General features: G+C 36.5%; 1 protein-coding gene across 1 annotated transcript in view; it reads left to right on the top strand.

Annotated features, from left to right (window-relative positions):
* POLN (DNA polymerase nu) overlaps window positions 1–14,937 on the top strand; it is a 114,232-nt gene that overhangs the window by 71,361 nt on the left and 27,934 nt on the right. Inside the window, exons 17-18 of the mRNA XM_087736488.1 lie at window positions 8,211–8,293; window positions 12,391–12,522. Of these exons, the coding sequence (XP_087592614.1) occupies window positions 8,211–8,293; window positions 12,391–12,522 (215 nt within the window). The remainder of the gene's footprint in view (window positions 1–8,210; window positions 8,294–12,390; window positions 12,523–14,937) is intronic.

Here is a 14,937-nt window from a genome sequence, read left to right as displayed (position 1 = left end):
GTTTCCTTCTGTTTCACTTTTCTGGTATTTGTCTAAAAGCTGCTCTGCAGGTCCATCTATTTGTTTAAAGTTATGAGACTTCAAAAAGGTCCAAGACGGGTAATTATTTGATATTCTGCTACAGCTACCTGTGTCGTCTCCCCAAACAGCTTCTGTTCCTTCTTAACTATTTGAAGTCTCTGACAGAAAAGCTTGGCAAGTAGATGTGAGAAATGAAGAAAGAACTCTAAGAGCATTAATTTACATTTGATTCCTGACATTATTGTTTTATACAAATGGCCTCTGTCAAATTTTATGTCATCCCAATTTGTATAGACCCCTTAATCTGTTTACTTTTATTTGTTCTTTCAGTGATGGTGCCCATCACTGTTGATGATCACACTGGCACCTGAGGCTGGGATTTAGTTACCCTGACTTCCCTTTATTCTGTGCTCGTAGACCCGAGTTAATTAATTCCTTCAGCAATCACATGACTCAGAAATAAATATCACTTATCCATGTAATTCACTATGTAAGAGAGACTATGCATGTGAGAAGAAAACCCTTTTTTTTATTCCTACAGGAGTGAAGGAGAGAAAAGATGTAGGTTGCAGGGTAGGATGTGTTCTTTCAAGCACCTTCATCGATGTCAGGGACTTTCTGTTCTAACTGACAGATGTCCAGAATTGTGCATTTTTAAAGAAAAATGTCTAAGTGACCTTTTTTGTGAAGAGCATTGAAAATAAGTGCTATCTAATTTATGTCTTCAATATCCACTGTCTGGGACATCAACATGAAGGTAAATATCTTAATAAAGATAATGGATCACTTTACTCCCAAATGAATCTTTCAACAAATTGTTGCTGATGATAGCTATAATTTATGACATGACCTTGTTGCAGTTTCTTTATCTGGTTCCCTGCTACTTTAAAATGTAGCAACAGAAGCCTTCTGGCCCACAGAGCAAGCTGCAAAGACATGTCTTCATCTTCTGTAAAATACATGAAAGCTAGATATCATGCTCTTTAAAAGAAGGTTGAGGACTAATGAAATAAATCTTCATGCAATGAACTGTAGAGGCTACTCAGACAAAATAAATTGTTTTATGATTAACCACTTTTAAAATCTTTTAAAAATTTTTAAACCTTAAATCTTTAAATCTTTATTTAATCTTTAATAGCCTCTTAAAATCTTTTTTAGGACTTTTAAAATCCTAAAGTGCTTCTGGAGTCTTCCAAAAGAGTTGTATAGGGGTTATAAAGCTTTTCCTGGTGCTAAATAGATAGAAGACAAATTAAAATGCAGTTTGACAGGGTCACATACAGAGAGGGAAAAGAGACACAATGACAAAAATGTTGCAGAGCTGGCTGTAGTATAGGAAGGATGACATCAAGCTGACAGTGCTGTAGTCTTTAGTTCAGAGAAGTTGGCCACAACTAAAAGCTTTTATAAAACCCTCTAAACTAAATAAAACGCAAATTTAAACTCCCTGAGTGGGAAGTTGTGACCCTCTCCACTCTGTGTTTAAGTACATGACCCCTATATTTACATGGGAGATCCATGGCAGAGATTCTCCAACATGTGGAGTGCCCACTGGAAGACAGCTCTGCCTCTCCTGATGCCAGGGTGGGAATAAATATACATGAAATAGGAACCCTGTGTATTATCCTTTAGATAAGGAGAAGATGATGTGAGGAATCTGGTGTACTACTTAAGATACCTCAGTGCCCTAGTTTGTTGATTCATTTATCGGTGCATATCCTTGGCTGAGGATTTTCTTTGTGTTATTCTGTAACCTTACATCTCACTTATGCAAACCAGTTTATGATAAAAATGTGAATACAAGCACTTGACATAACATCTGAATCAGACATGAGAAGTGTTTAGAATTGACATGGATAAAGAAATAAAAGAAAAAACAACTTAGGTTACATCAGAAAGGTCTTTGTTAGCTATTTCACCTGCTGTTTCCCTTCTGACAAGATGTTAGTCTGCATTTCAGTCTTTGTAGATGCTTCTTTCCTTTTTTTTTTAGAAAACTATGTTAACTTTATTTCCACTCTCCTGGGCAGTCTAGACAAATGTCATTTTTCATCCTGTTGTCTCTATGCTCTTCTTCTGAGGAAGACAGTCTAGCTACATTTTGTTTAGAACATAGTTATGTAAATGCCTCATAGTTATAGAAGGCATATATATGTGGTTTTTTCTGGACATTCTGTATCAAACCATACATTAAAACTGTGTATGATAAAAATATCTAGATGGGTTAATTGCATGTACCTTATGCCTGGCTCTTGATTGACGTGTGAGGCAAAAGTAGTGATCTATTTTATCACTACTACAGTGAAGTAGTGATCTATTTTTATCACCACTACTACAGTGGCTTCAGGAAAACTGTTTCCCAACCTCTTCCTTTTCTGTATTTTGTAACAGAGATTAGCCAGGCAAAAATTGTTCCAAGATCGCTTCCACATGTTACCTTAAAAATGTCTGAAACAACCTATGCCTGAGCCTTGTCAGCATTTTCCATTAGTCATGGAATAGCAGCTTTCAAAAAAATTGCTTATTCTTGCACATTGCATTAACAGTGAGCAGACTAGGTTATGTGTTGCCAATGTTTTCCATATGTTTAGGATGCTCACATACATTGTGGTATATATTCTGCTTGCCTTGGTTATAATAAGGCCAATGTAATTGAAAAAGGAAGCTTTCAGAATTTACCTCCGACATGATCTGTCCAGTGGCGATACTACTGTAAAACTGAGCTTCTCTAAAGCTTGCAGTTGTCACTAGTTACATAAACTGCCTCTACCAGTTTCATATGCCAACACAAAGTTCCAGGCACAAACTTACAAAATACACAACCTTCATCTGCTGTTAAATAGCAACATGTGATTAAAAATGAGAAATTTATAGAGTTCACTGATGAAATTTAAAAAAGCTGTAAAAGCAGTCAGATGAACGAATGTGTATTCGCTCATCTATTCACTCATTTATTGGACATTAATGACCATGTATAAAATGAATTTAATGCCACTCCATCTCGTTTCCCACATCAACAGCTCACAGCTAGGACTTAGATTAATTGGCAGATGCAGGAAAGCGGCCAACAGCTTTGTGGCTATTATGACTGAGCATAGCTTGGCTGGAATGTAATGCAGATCAAGGCAACTCAAGCCTGCCAGATATTGTGTTTAAGAAGTTTGTTCTGCCTTTTCCTGTACATAAACAGGCGACTTCCGTCACCATACAACATTTCCCAGAAATGCTGAAATGTCTTATCGCATTCTTTTAAGACTGATTTCCTTCCATTTCTACCTGTTCTCAAACTTTTATTTTGGCATTGCTCAAACTTTATGCCCTGTGGCCTCTTTGATTTTTTTGTTTCATATACTTTATGCTGTGTGTACTCATTTCTGTATACTGAAATTTGTGTTAATTCTTTCTTTTTAATATTCTGTATAGGTTAAAATTAAATCCATCCAGATCTCTACTCTGTATTAAATATGTTATTCTAGTTTATAGTTAAGCCTTTTTTAAATTACAGATATGATATTGCCATATTTTTCTTGGGTGTAAAGAAAGTTGGTATTCATATATTTTAAAGACTTTAGACTTAATTCAACAGAAACTCTTTGAGATGTCCGTTAGACCCCATTAATATATGAAAACATATAGTGAATTTTGGAGAAATTATAGAAAATATTCAAGATATTATCTCTGAAAAAGTAATGAATTACATATGCCTGTCTTTAAGTTTCATATCTGCACTGTATGTTTCTTACTAATAATTTGATGTTATCCTTCTTCACTGTTTCGCTAGAAAATTTTTCTCCATTTTTTTCACTCTAAGAATTAGGCAGCTATTCCCTTTTAGGCATACAGCCCAGTTCTTAGTAGAACCACCTTTTTAAAGAGTTTGTATGTCTCTACTCTCACTATGTTTGTCAGATTTTCTACAATTTTCAACTGTAAGTTGTTTTGCTGTCCTCACAGACCTTCCCGGGCTGTTTTAGCTCTGCTAACTCTTTCCAAGAATAATGAGATCTATTAACCTGAACGTGTCTTCCAGCACTGAAGTCCGTTCTTGGTTCTACCTAATAGATGCCTATCAAGTACTATAAAGCAAAGTACTTGCAAAGCAGTACTAAACAAAGAAAGGTAAAGGACAAACAAATCAGAGATGTGGAAATAGACTGAGACAAGTACGCAGGCAAGGACAGGAACGTAGGAGGTGAAATATTGCACATTTGGAGATGGCAAGTCAGGAGGAATTTGAAGATGATGATAATATTGATTACAAACTTGAACAAATAGCGTATTTGAGAGAGAGAGTAATAAGAAGGATGTCATAAAATGGAAAAATGTTTCATGCTAGAACTAATAACTGCATATATATTTCCTGCAGGACTTCAGAAATTGTGCTATTTCCAAAACAAAACCTGCAGCAAATTCTTTCTTCCCTTGAGCTTTTTTTTCTGCATCAATTTCTATTACATTGCATTAACGTTCTTCCTGTTCCTCCAGATGTACATACAGTACTGGGAGAGCTGAAGTCTGCCTCCATGTCACTGTCTGGGTCCAGCAGCTAAGGCTTTTTTATGCCCATTCAGCTTCCTTTTTCAGATTCAAGTTTATTCGAAGACAATGCATCTCCACTGTAGATCTAGTTTACATCATACCACAATTCAGTGCTGAGTATTTTCATGCATTAGCCAGCTTGCTTAGTGGTTGTAGCTTAAAAATTTCTTACACAAGTAAGAATCATAGAATCATTAAGGTTGGAAAAGACCTCTGAGGTCATCGAGTCCAACCGTTAACCTAACTGCCTGGTTCACCTCTAAACCATGTCCCTAAGCACCACATCCACATGTGTTTTGAACACTTCCAGGGACTGTGATTGCACCACTTCCCTGGGCAGTCTGTTCCAACGCCTAACCACTCTCTCCGTGAAGGAATTTCTCCTAATATCCAATCTAAATCTCCCCTGGCACAACTTGAGCCCATTTCCTCTTGTCCTGTTGCTTACTACCTGGGAGAAGAGACCGACCCCCACCTTGCTACAACCTCCTTTCAGGTAGTTGTAGAGAGCGATAAGAAGATAACGATGTCTCCTTTTCAATATCATGGTATTCCATGATGAGTCCAAAGCCAAAATAAAAGTTTTAACTTTATATAGGTTCTCGCAGTACCCATTAAAATAAATTAATTATCACAAATACAAATTTGTTTGTACAGGAAACAGGATGAAGAAGAAAGCCCACTGGGGATTTCTAACATGGCTGCTGCATTTCTGAGCAATTGCCCCCCCCCCCCCCCATTTTGTTATTTAAAGAAATCAATAGTCTTCGCCTCAAACTGCAGGAATGCCACTCTGTATTACAGAAGGAATCAAGCATCCTAGGTAGAAAATAATCATTGTCAATACAAACAGAAAAAAACATTTTCATTATTAGGAAAAAAAGAAATAGTTTTGATTAATGACTTCTGTTTGCTTAAGCACTTGTGATTTATACGGCAATTTCATACTTCATTGTTCATTGTGATTCTTGAATGTGGTACATAAATTTACAAATATACAGAGTGCTAGATGTAATGCGTCTCTGCCAAGTGTTCACATTTCCCACTCTGACACACTAGGAGGTGTTGACTGACCATTTTGTTTTTAGCATTATATTAAAGGGAATATTTGACATAAAGCTCTGAAAATTTAATTGCTTCTCATGTATTTCATGACTAACCAAAGATCAGGAAATGCTAAGTGACGGTTGTGATTGCCATGGTCACATGATGTATGTGCACCTGCACCGATAACTGTGTTAGGCAAGGTTTTGTTGCGATTGCTTACAATGGAAACAGGATCCTCCTCCTGACACTGCCTGTCATGATGACAGAATAAGTCTATTTCTGTTTTTCCCAGTCAGGCCTTTCAAGTTGAAGCTTGGATAATGCAAAATCATCCTTAAAATCCTAGCAGTATGTATCGCGGTGCACATAATCAAGTTCTAGTGTCTTCTTTCACTGTTAAAGCATCTCTAGAACCACAAGTCCCTCCCAGCAAGACTCTCGTCTTATGTCTTCCTCAGTACCATGATATGATAAGTATGTATGTTCCTCTACAGATCTCCATGACTTCTTACCAGCTGTGTTCTTTCTATTACAGCCCTTCTTTTTTTCAGAGAGGTGAGCAGCTAACATACTTAGCCCCTGCTGACCCCTTGGCTCTCAGTTGTCTCTAGCCTCAGACTTAAGTAAATCTGCAAGTAAACTCAATTGCTGTACTCTCATTTCTCACCTTCTCCTGGCCTCTGGTTCAAATTATGCAGTATTAGGAAAACAGTATTACATTTTGTATTGTTTCGCTAGTTTCAGCATTTTTCAGTCTTGGTTCTTTGTTTCAGAAAGGTCCTCGTGTAAGATCTGCTCTCTTATCAGATTCTGTTTTCCCTCCTGGTTCTGGATAGATGCTTTCTCAAGTGTATATGTAGCTTTCTGCCAGGTTCTTCAGGAAATTCCTGCGGAATTTCTGCCAGAGGTTGCTTCAGGAAATCCTTAATGATGTCTAGTTTCCTAATTCTACACTTATTAGCTGCAATTGCCACTTTATCCTCTTATTCAGGTACATCTGGGAATCTCAACCTACTTTATTCAAAAGAGCCATGAACTTTTGACCTGGCATAACTAAGAAGGCAAGTTATAAGAGTCTCCAACTACCAGAATAATTGACTTAAGTGGGAATAGTCTTCATTACAGATGGAAAACATTATGTATTAGATTATCCAGTTCTTCATGTTTCTCAGCCTAAAATGAGCAGTGAAAAGTCCATTTTATCTTTGAGCAATTAGTAGCATTCAAAGGAACAATGTGAGCTTCTACAAAACCAAAGACTATTTGCCCAATGAAGGTTTGAAATTGTATTCAATTTTATTTTTCCTATTAAAAAAATCTGTACTGCCATAAGGACTTGCTTAAATCTGATTGCACTCAAGGTCTACCTGTTTGTCATTCAGAGTGCCTAATTATACTAGCACTGTGCATAGGCTTGGCTAAAAACAGTGTATGGGCCAAGCAAGCAAAAACTTGTGGCTCTGCTGATTTTCTAGGTGTTTGAATATCATAATAATGGCGAAAGACTCTTATTCAAGAAGATACAAAGAAATACGCCAGTTTCTCAAAGCTCGTCAGCCAAAACTTTCATGACAAAGCATCTTTCATGGCAAAAAAACTTTAATAACAAAGCATAGCAAACTTTGCTTTTAAAAATGCATCCAAATCATCATGAACAGACTCATGAGGAGACTTATTCACAAATTGTGCATATGTCATCAAGTATCTCTGATAGCAATTCATCTCTGTTCCAAATACAATTTGTGTAGGTATTTATTCTCAGAGTGTGAGTAGATGATCGAGATTTCCCACAATGCACTTCAATTTAAACAAATGATCAATATTCTTCAGTGCTGTCAATAATGCCAACATTCTTTCTGAAGCTATGTTTGGATAAGAAAAAACATAGTTGGCACGTACTTGATGATTGCAGAGTCCTAGCTTTTTATTCGCAAATTGCTAAATCCATTAGCCCTTTCATAGGGCTGTTTACACCAGTTGGTGAGTGAATGAGAACTGGGAAGGATGATACTTTGCTGGGAGTAAACTAGATACACTCTGTAGTTAAGAAACAGCCAGTGCTGCTGTTTTATGAAGTATCTCTATTGTGGAGGTCTGTCAGACATATGGAGAGATTCAGCGCATGCTTTTATCAGTCATTATTCTTGATAAAAAGTTGGATATTCTTATTAGTGAAGCCCTGATATAACCTTTGTTTAAATAAGCTTTAGGTCAAACTCATCTTTGAGTCTCTATATACGTCACGTCTTGAAGAAATGCTGTTGCTGGAAAGATTTAATTTTTCTCATGGGTCAATATTGAATCCTCTTCAGCCTAAAGAGCTAATAATATAGTAGTAGGATTTTTCCTAGCCAAGAATTTGATTAAAAAGAAAAGGAAAGGATAAGATGAAGTTTAAAATAATTTCATTTACTGTGGACTATCACCACCAAAATTTGTAAAGAAGTTGTTCATTCCTGGCCAAAGACAAAAGCCCTTAAGTGCTTCTGTTCATATCTTACGAGTCTGTAGTTATTAAATGGTTATTGACTTTAAATACATTTTCTGTGGGGCTAAGAAATTACTTTTAACTGCAAATACATGATTTTGGTTTGTTTGTTTAGGAAGGGGATTCCAAGTGAAGAAGTGAAACACGCTGATAGAGAGCAAGCAAAGCGTATAGTTTACTCAGTGGTTTATGGAGCAGGTAGGCATTTTTAGAAAAAAAACCCAGCTACAGTAGATTCATATGTTATACATAATTTATATAAGTAGACTGAATTTCTAAAGGTAAATCAAAGTTTGCCAGAGTATTACATCTACCCAGTATCAAAATTATCAAATTAATACAGCCACATTGACATATACAAAGATTACTCTGATTTTGTGTTTATTTGCTGCTGATGTAACTGAAGCATTTTGTCTTTATCTAAAATGAGTTTAATTTTGAGTAGACTTTGCATTCTGTCAGTATATAGACAGAGATAAGAATAACTGCAGTGAAATTAAAAGAACTCCAATATTGTCTCAAAGCACATTTATAGAATCACAGAATGGCTGAGGTTGGAAGGGACCTCTGGAGGTCATCAGATCCAGGCCCCCTGCTCAAGCAGGGAAATCTAGAGCTGGTTGCCCAGGACCGTGTCCAGACGGCTTTTGAATGTCTTCAAGGACGGAGACTCCACGACCTCCCTGGGCAATCTGTGCCAGTGCTCAGTCACACTCACAGTATAAAAGTGTGTCCTTACTTTAGATCTTAATGTTTGCTGCAATTTCTTCCCAACTGCAGAAATCCAAACTGTTACCCATTCTGCCTAAGTCCTGCCCAAGTCCTAGATAAGTCAAGACATTCCGCACACTTTCCAAAACTGCCTGCCATTTCTTAAATGATGCCCAGCTCTCCTTATGCTTCAAACATGCTTAGAATTGCCTTTTCTGGGAAGACGGAGGCATATGTATCATCAGCCTACAAGCTCTTGTGAATTTGTTTTAGTGAACAGCTAACTAAACTTTACGTAGGTCTTCTGGAGAAATCCAAAAGCTCTACAGAAGATGAGTACTTGGAAAACTCATTTAGAAAATGAGAGTCCTAGCTTGCAGGCTTTATTTAACTTGGAAGAACTTAAAGCTACAGCTTGGGTTCCTGGGTAAGAATGCTTTCTAAACCATCTTTTGCAGAGAGTCATCAATAGTCCTTGAACCAAAGGCAGCGTTGGCCAAGGACATTAAATTTCTTGTTTAAGGCATTCAACTGGGAAGGGGAAAAAAACACTTCAACTCTCCAGAATATCTATTTTATATATAGGGGAGTGTGTAGATTATAAACACACACATAAGAAAATATATAGGTATACACACACGTGCATTTTTACACTAAGCTGTATTGCATTTTAAACATCTGTGTTTAAAATCTATATTAAAAAAGCCCAGCACTAGCTCCCTGCAATGTAAATTCAAACCTTCCCATGCTGAGACTGGAATCAAATCTCCCATTTTCAGCTTGCATGTTTTCATCACTAGATTATTTTACAAAATGCAAGGATTAGCACCCCTGCCCCTTGGTCCATGCAGATGCTACACGTTTCCTACCTGTTCCCTTCACTCTGGGTGGAACAGGCAGATACGTGGCTTAATCAGACTGCATCACCACCGGGTGTACACCCTGTAGTTGTGTACATAGTCAGTGGAGAAAAGGAAATGCCTCAGTTACTGGGGCTAGAGCCTCCCTCAGTAGAGCCTATGCCTGTCTACTCATGCTGTAGAGAACTTAGGTGATGAGATTAAGCAGAGTATTGGCACTCCTTCACTTGCTTGGTACCAGGCACTAAACATTTCAGTGCAGCAGTGCTTGATTTAAGTATCTCCATTTACTTGTTTGTGCTTCATCTCCCGCTCTCTCAAATGAGGGCAGTTGAAGCACCTGAAAGATAATAAGATGCTTCAGTTCATTAGCAGTGTGATCAGATCCTAATTAAGACATAACATGGAATGATATCATTAAACTATTTAGATGGAAACTGGGCTGACAAAAAATAATTGTTAGATACCTGAAATTGATGGACTGAATTCCACCCACAGTTTGTCTCCCTTCAAAAGATGGCTAACTTTTCATGAAGGAGACATTTTGATACAACTGAAGAGTGTGAATAATATTTATTTCACTTCTTGTGGGATTGAAAAATACAGAATTATTCCCTGAGGAGCTTACCTGTATTATGCTTACAGGAGTTAATGAAAATCTTTCATATAGTAAATAGTAATCTTTTTTTTTCTTTTTGTTTTCTTAGCTTTAGGTTCCACTTGGTTCATATTTTCAAGGTCTTTTCTATCCTGGAGGACAGAAAATAATATAATAAAGATAGAAGAGTCTCTTTATAAAGTCTAGGAGTTGGTACTTTAATAAATACAGCAAATATTGAGAGGGATGAGAGTATTACTGTCTTTTGCTTGGTTTGGAGCAATTCAATTCACCCACTTCTGCCTCAATCATCTTGTAAAACTAAAGCACAGACAACTTCAACATCTGTAAAATAAGGAATAATTCCATTCAATGGCAGTATGTTCAGGCTCTGAATTGACACAGAAGGATGTCAAGGTGTTTAAATGAAAGGCAGAGAAACTAACAGTATTTTCAGTTTCGAAAGATGATATTACAGAATGGAGAACCCTAAAACTCATAGGCTGCTGCTAGCAATTCCCCTGGCAAGATAACTCAAGGAGAGTGCTCAGGGAAGCTTTAGTCCACTCCTGAGCGCTGCTTCGCACGGCCTATGCTCCTGCATTGTGGAACGTGATCTAACACAATTACGTGCCTGTACATTCCCCTCTTTTTGCGTCCCAGGAACTGCATTTCCCTGGAACCTTTCAGACTTCCTTACTGATATTGTGGCTTAATTCTCCTACTATTTTATGCAATACTCTGTTCTGTATATTAATAGTTCTTTAGATGGATAACATGGACAAACTTAGATGTTACACTTCTCGAAGGAAGCCACAGCAGTCTCCTAGCTGTTAACAATATGTGCTTTAGCAGATAGATTTGTCATTTGCTGACCCAGGAAGAAAACCCAAATTAATTAGATGTCAAATAAAAGTACAGACATATAATAGCTCAGCAAGAGTCATCCTGGATGTCTTTCTTCAGCACCTTGTCCAGACTGGTGTTCCTGCAGCTCAGTGCAGATCCTGGCATGACTGAGAACAAAATGCTACAGAATTATTCTGAAATGCACATCAGACTGACAGTGATGGCATTTAGGTGGCTGAAATCGTCCATCTTTCAAAAATGCTAGATAATTTTTCTTGACAGCATTACTGTGACAATAACTATTCTATGCTTTTGGTCCCTTGAGACGTCGCCTCTCAGCTTATGTTATTTGCAGACACAGTGCTGGTTTTGTGTTGCTGTGCAGCTGACATAAATATATCTGTCTTTCAAACCTCATATGACTAATGTTGATGTATGTTTTATTTTTACTGGAACTGTTTGGTTTATAAATGTGTTTAAAGTGTAGCTCTTAGTTTATATTTTCACACTCTGGAAAACTGTCTTCAGCTTTTTTCCACCTTATCTTATAAATGCTTTTAGATTCAACATAATATATATTGTGCATCTATATCCTATCCAAAAGCTATTATTCCTCTCTCTCTCTGTTGAAATACTTTTCGCTTCTGTTTTTTCTTGTTCCAACCCTTTTATCTCACAACTTGGACCCAGATTTTTACAGACATTGAGGATCCTAAGACTGTTTGAAATCTGTGGGACTTGGACTCCTAACTGCCTTTCTAAAATCAGGCTACTTGGTCTGATTGCTTCAGCAGTTAAGTTTTTCTGTGACTTCTACACCAAATCTAAAACTTCTAGCTAAACTCAACCATCCACATCTCCATCCTTTTTTTTTTTTTTCAATCTTCATTCACATTTGTGTTTATTTAAAATTGATTTCAAGTTCTTTATCTTCTCCTCAAAGTTTGCAGATTTCAACACTGAACTAGTAAAATGATACTTAAAGCAACAAAGTTATTCTGTGAACAAAAGGGATTTCAACCACATTATAGGTATACGTTATAACTAGGAATTTCTTAATTACATACTTGTTATTAAGTATATTCTTAATCCAGTAACTTCAGTAAAACATTCAAGCTCAAAGTTAAACACTTGCTTTGTTGAAATATGACTGTAGTATATCAGATCCATCCTCTAGTTTAACTAATTCCACTAATTGTGAATGTAACAGTGATATTGTATGTAATGGATTTCTGTTCTGCTTTATTGCATGATAAAGATAATTTCTTTACTGCCAGGTAAAGAACGACTTGCTGACAGCCTGGGAATTACTCCTCTTCAAGCCAGTCAATTTATAGAGAGTTTTATGCAAAAATACAAGAAAGTACATGAATTTACAAAGAAAACCATTGAACAATGCCGAAATAAAGGTAATCCAAAGTCTGTGAGCATATTTTTGTTCACTGATCAGCACTGTGTGAGAGTGCTGAAGACAAAGATTCAGCTCAACCAAAATTTAGACAGTTATAGGACAAGAAAAAAGATGGAATATAATTTCTTGGTGAATTGGGTGTTTTTCTCTTTTAACCCTAAGAGGAGCCTGTCTGCCTTTTCTCAGAAAGGTGCTAACAGAATAAGACGTCTGTTCTCAGAGTGAACCCTACTTAATGTCAAGTTACACTGCATCATTTTGACATATAATGTACTCCAACACAAAAAAGCCCAAGGAATCTTTTACTTAATAAATATGCTACATGGCTGCTGGACCGTGGAAGTTCAGACATTTAGTCAAAGAGCCAATTTACAGAGCCAGGTTTTTTTAACGTATTTCTTCTTTGCCTCAGTCAGAATTTATGTGCTTGAAGTTCAGGTGGTATCTGTGATGACAGGTGGGTACAGAGTGCTTCTTGGAGCCAGCAGCTGCAAACTCTTCTTGCATCAAATTTGTTGTTAGTCTACATATTCATTTAGATTTAGTGAATCTTAGGAGTGCAGTAATTTCAGGAGAGAAAATATAGCTGCTTGAATGATTTTCTTTTAAAAGCTTATTAGCAGAACTGTCAAAATAGATTTCTTTTGTTTCTTAGTACACTGTACCAAGACATTTTCCAGCAATAAATTTGTAATATAATATTACCCATCATTGTATGGGTGAGTGTCATGACAGAAACATACAACTGACTTCTAGTCATGAAAATTATAGTATTCCTACTTTGTATGGCTTAAAAATCTACTGGAATCATGAATGGTCATTGTGTCACACAATTGCATTCCTTCATTCATTAATTAACATGAAGTTACTGAAAATCTATTTTTAGCCATAATTAAGCCCAACATAACATATCTAGCAAAATATTACACATTTACTATATATTTCTTTGATCTATTTAAAATAACATAGCATTCTTTTCTTAAAGGTGAATGAATTTCAATAACCAGAGTTCTATGATAAAGAATCAGGTTTATGAGTTTAGTAGACAAGAGCATCATAACTAATGATGTCCTTGATTGTCATCAAAACACACTTGTCTAATTAGTACTTATTCCTCCTCTCACTCCCATCTATCAACCATTGTTTTAACCATTAATGGTAGAAGAACAATCTGTTTCGGTTGTACAAGCTCAAAAAAATCTGCAGCAGGTCAACATTATTTAATATTTTTCTTGTTAATCAACCTCAGATTCCAACTTTCCAACAAAAACATTCCAAGCTAGTGAGCTCATTATAAGTTAACTTTACTTATCTGCAGATCATAGGTGAACAGCACCCACCTGACTAATATTACTTAGGTGTTATGAATGTCCGATACTCCATGTAGATGTGTTAAGCATGTAAATAATAATAACTTCTGATGAAGATATTTTTGTTAGTGTATCAGTATATATGTTATTATATTGTTGTTGTTGTTTTTTGATGAAATTACCAACATATTAAAAAGACTACATTAAGACCTCATTCAAATATGTATTCACAGATTAATCTTTGACCACAGAAGCATACTGTGCCACTATTATATGAAAGATGGTATTTGTTTGGGGATGCTAATCAGCTATGAGTATTGCAAGGGTGATTCTGTTGTGGAGACATACCACACAGGAATAAGGATATTACAGTAAATCTATTTTTCCCTGAGAATCCAATGTTTCAAGAATTCCGTCTTTAGATACTGTTCTTTATGGAAAATCTTAGTTAAATTCGGAAGACTGATTTGCCAAAGAATATCCTAACCTCCAGATAATTCAGCTCCTTGTTCCAAAACTGGTACTTTTGGTATCAGTGCTCCTGGAAATATACTAATTTGCAGAAAGCTCTGTTAATTCAGCAGAACTATCTTCATCCTCTGCACCTAAGTTTGGGTATGCGTTGTCCATAGTAAGGTCATAACTTTGTGTTTGAAGAGAACTCCGTACCACGTGTGCTTGCATATGTTGGTTGCCAAAGAGGAGGTGAAACTCTGTGGCAGTTTGAACTCCCATGGTATCTAATGACGATTTATGCATAGTCAAGGTGATCAGAAGTATAATGAAAGATTTTGTAAACATGTATTTTTAACATGGATGATTTTTCATTTTTCTTAAAAGAAGAAAAGAAGTTTAATTTTGAAGATAAGCTGAGATAAGGTTTTGTGTGTGTTATTTTGACAAGAGGATCCTCACATCTCCCTTTCTTTCTCAACTCCTCTCACTTGCCGTCCAAAATAGTTGTTTTGGCAAAATACGTCATTAGGCCTAACATAAAGCTTTAACTGTGTTTTCACGTGTTTCTTTTAAACTAAAAAACCCCACCACACTAGAGTTAAGGAAGTTTCGCTGTGAAAGGGACGTGAAAATACCACATAAAGAAA

Source organism: Nipponia nippon, unplaced genomic scaffold, assembly GCF_047370975.1.
Source record: "Nipponia nippon isolate SJK-2023a ecotype South Korea unplaced genomic scaffold, ASM4737097v1 scaffold_6, whole genome shotgun sequence".
Classification (NCBI taxonomy): Eukaryota; Metazoa; Chordata; class Aves; order Pelecaniformes; family Threskiornithidae; genus Nipponia; species Nipponia nippon.
This window is presented reverse-complemented; position numbering and strand designations above follow the sequence as displayed.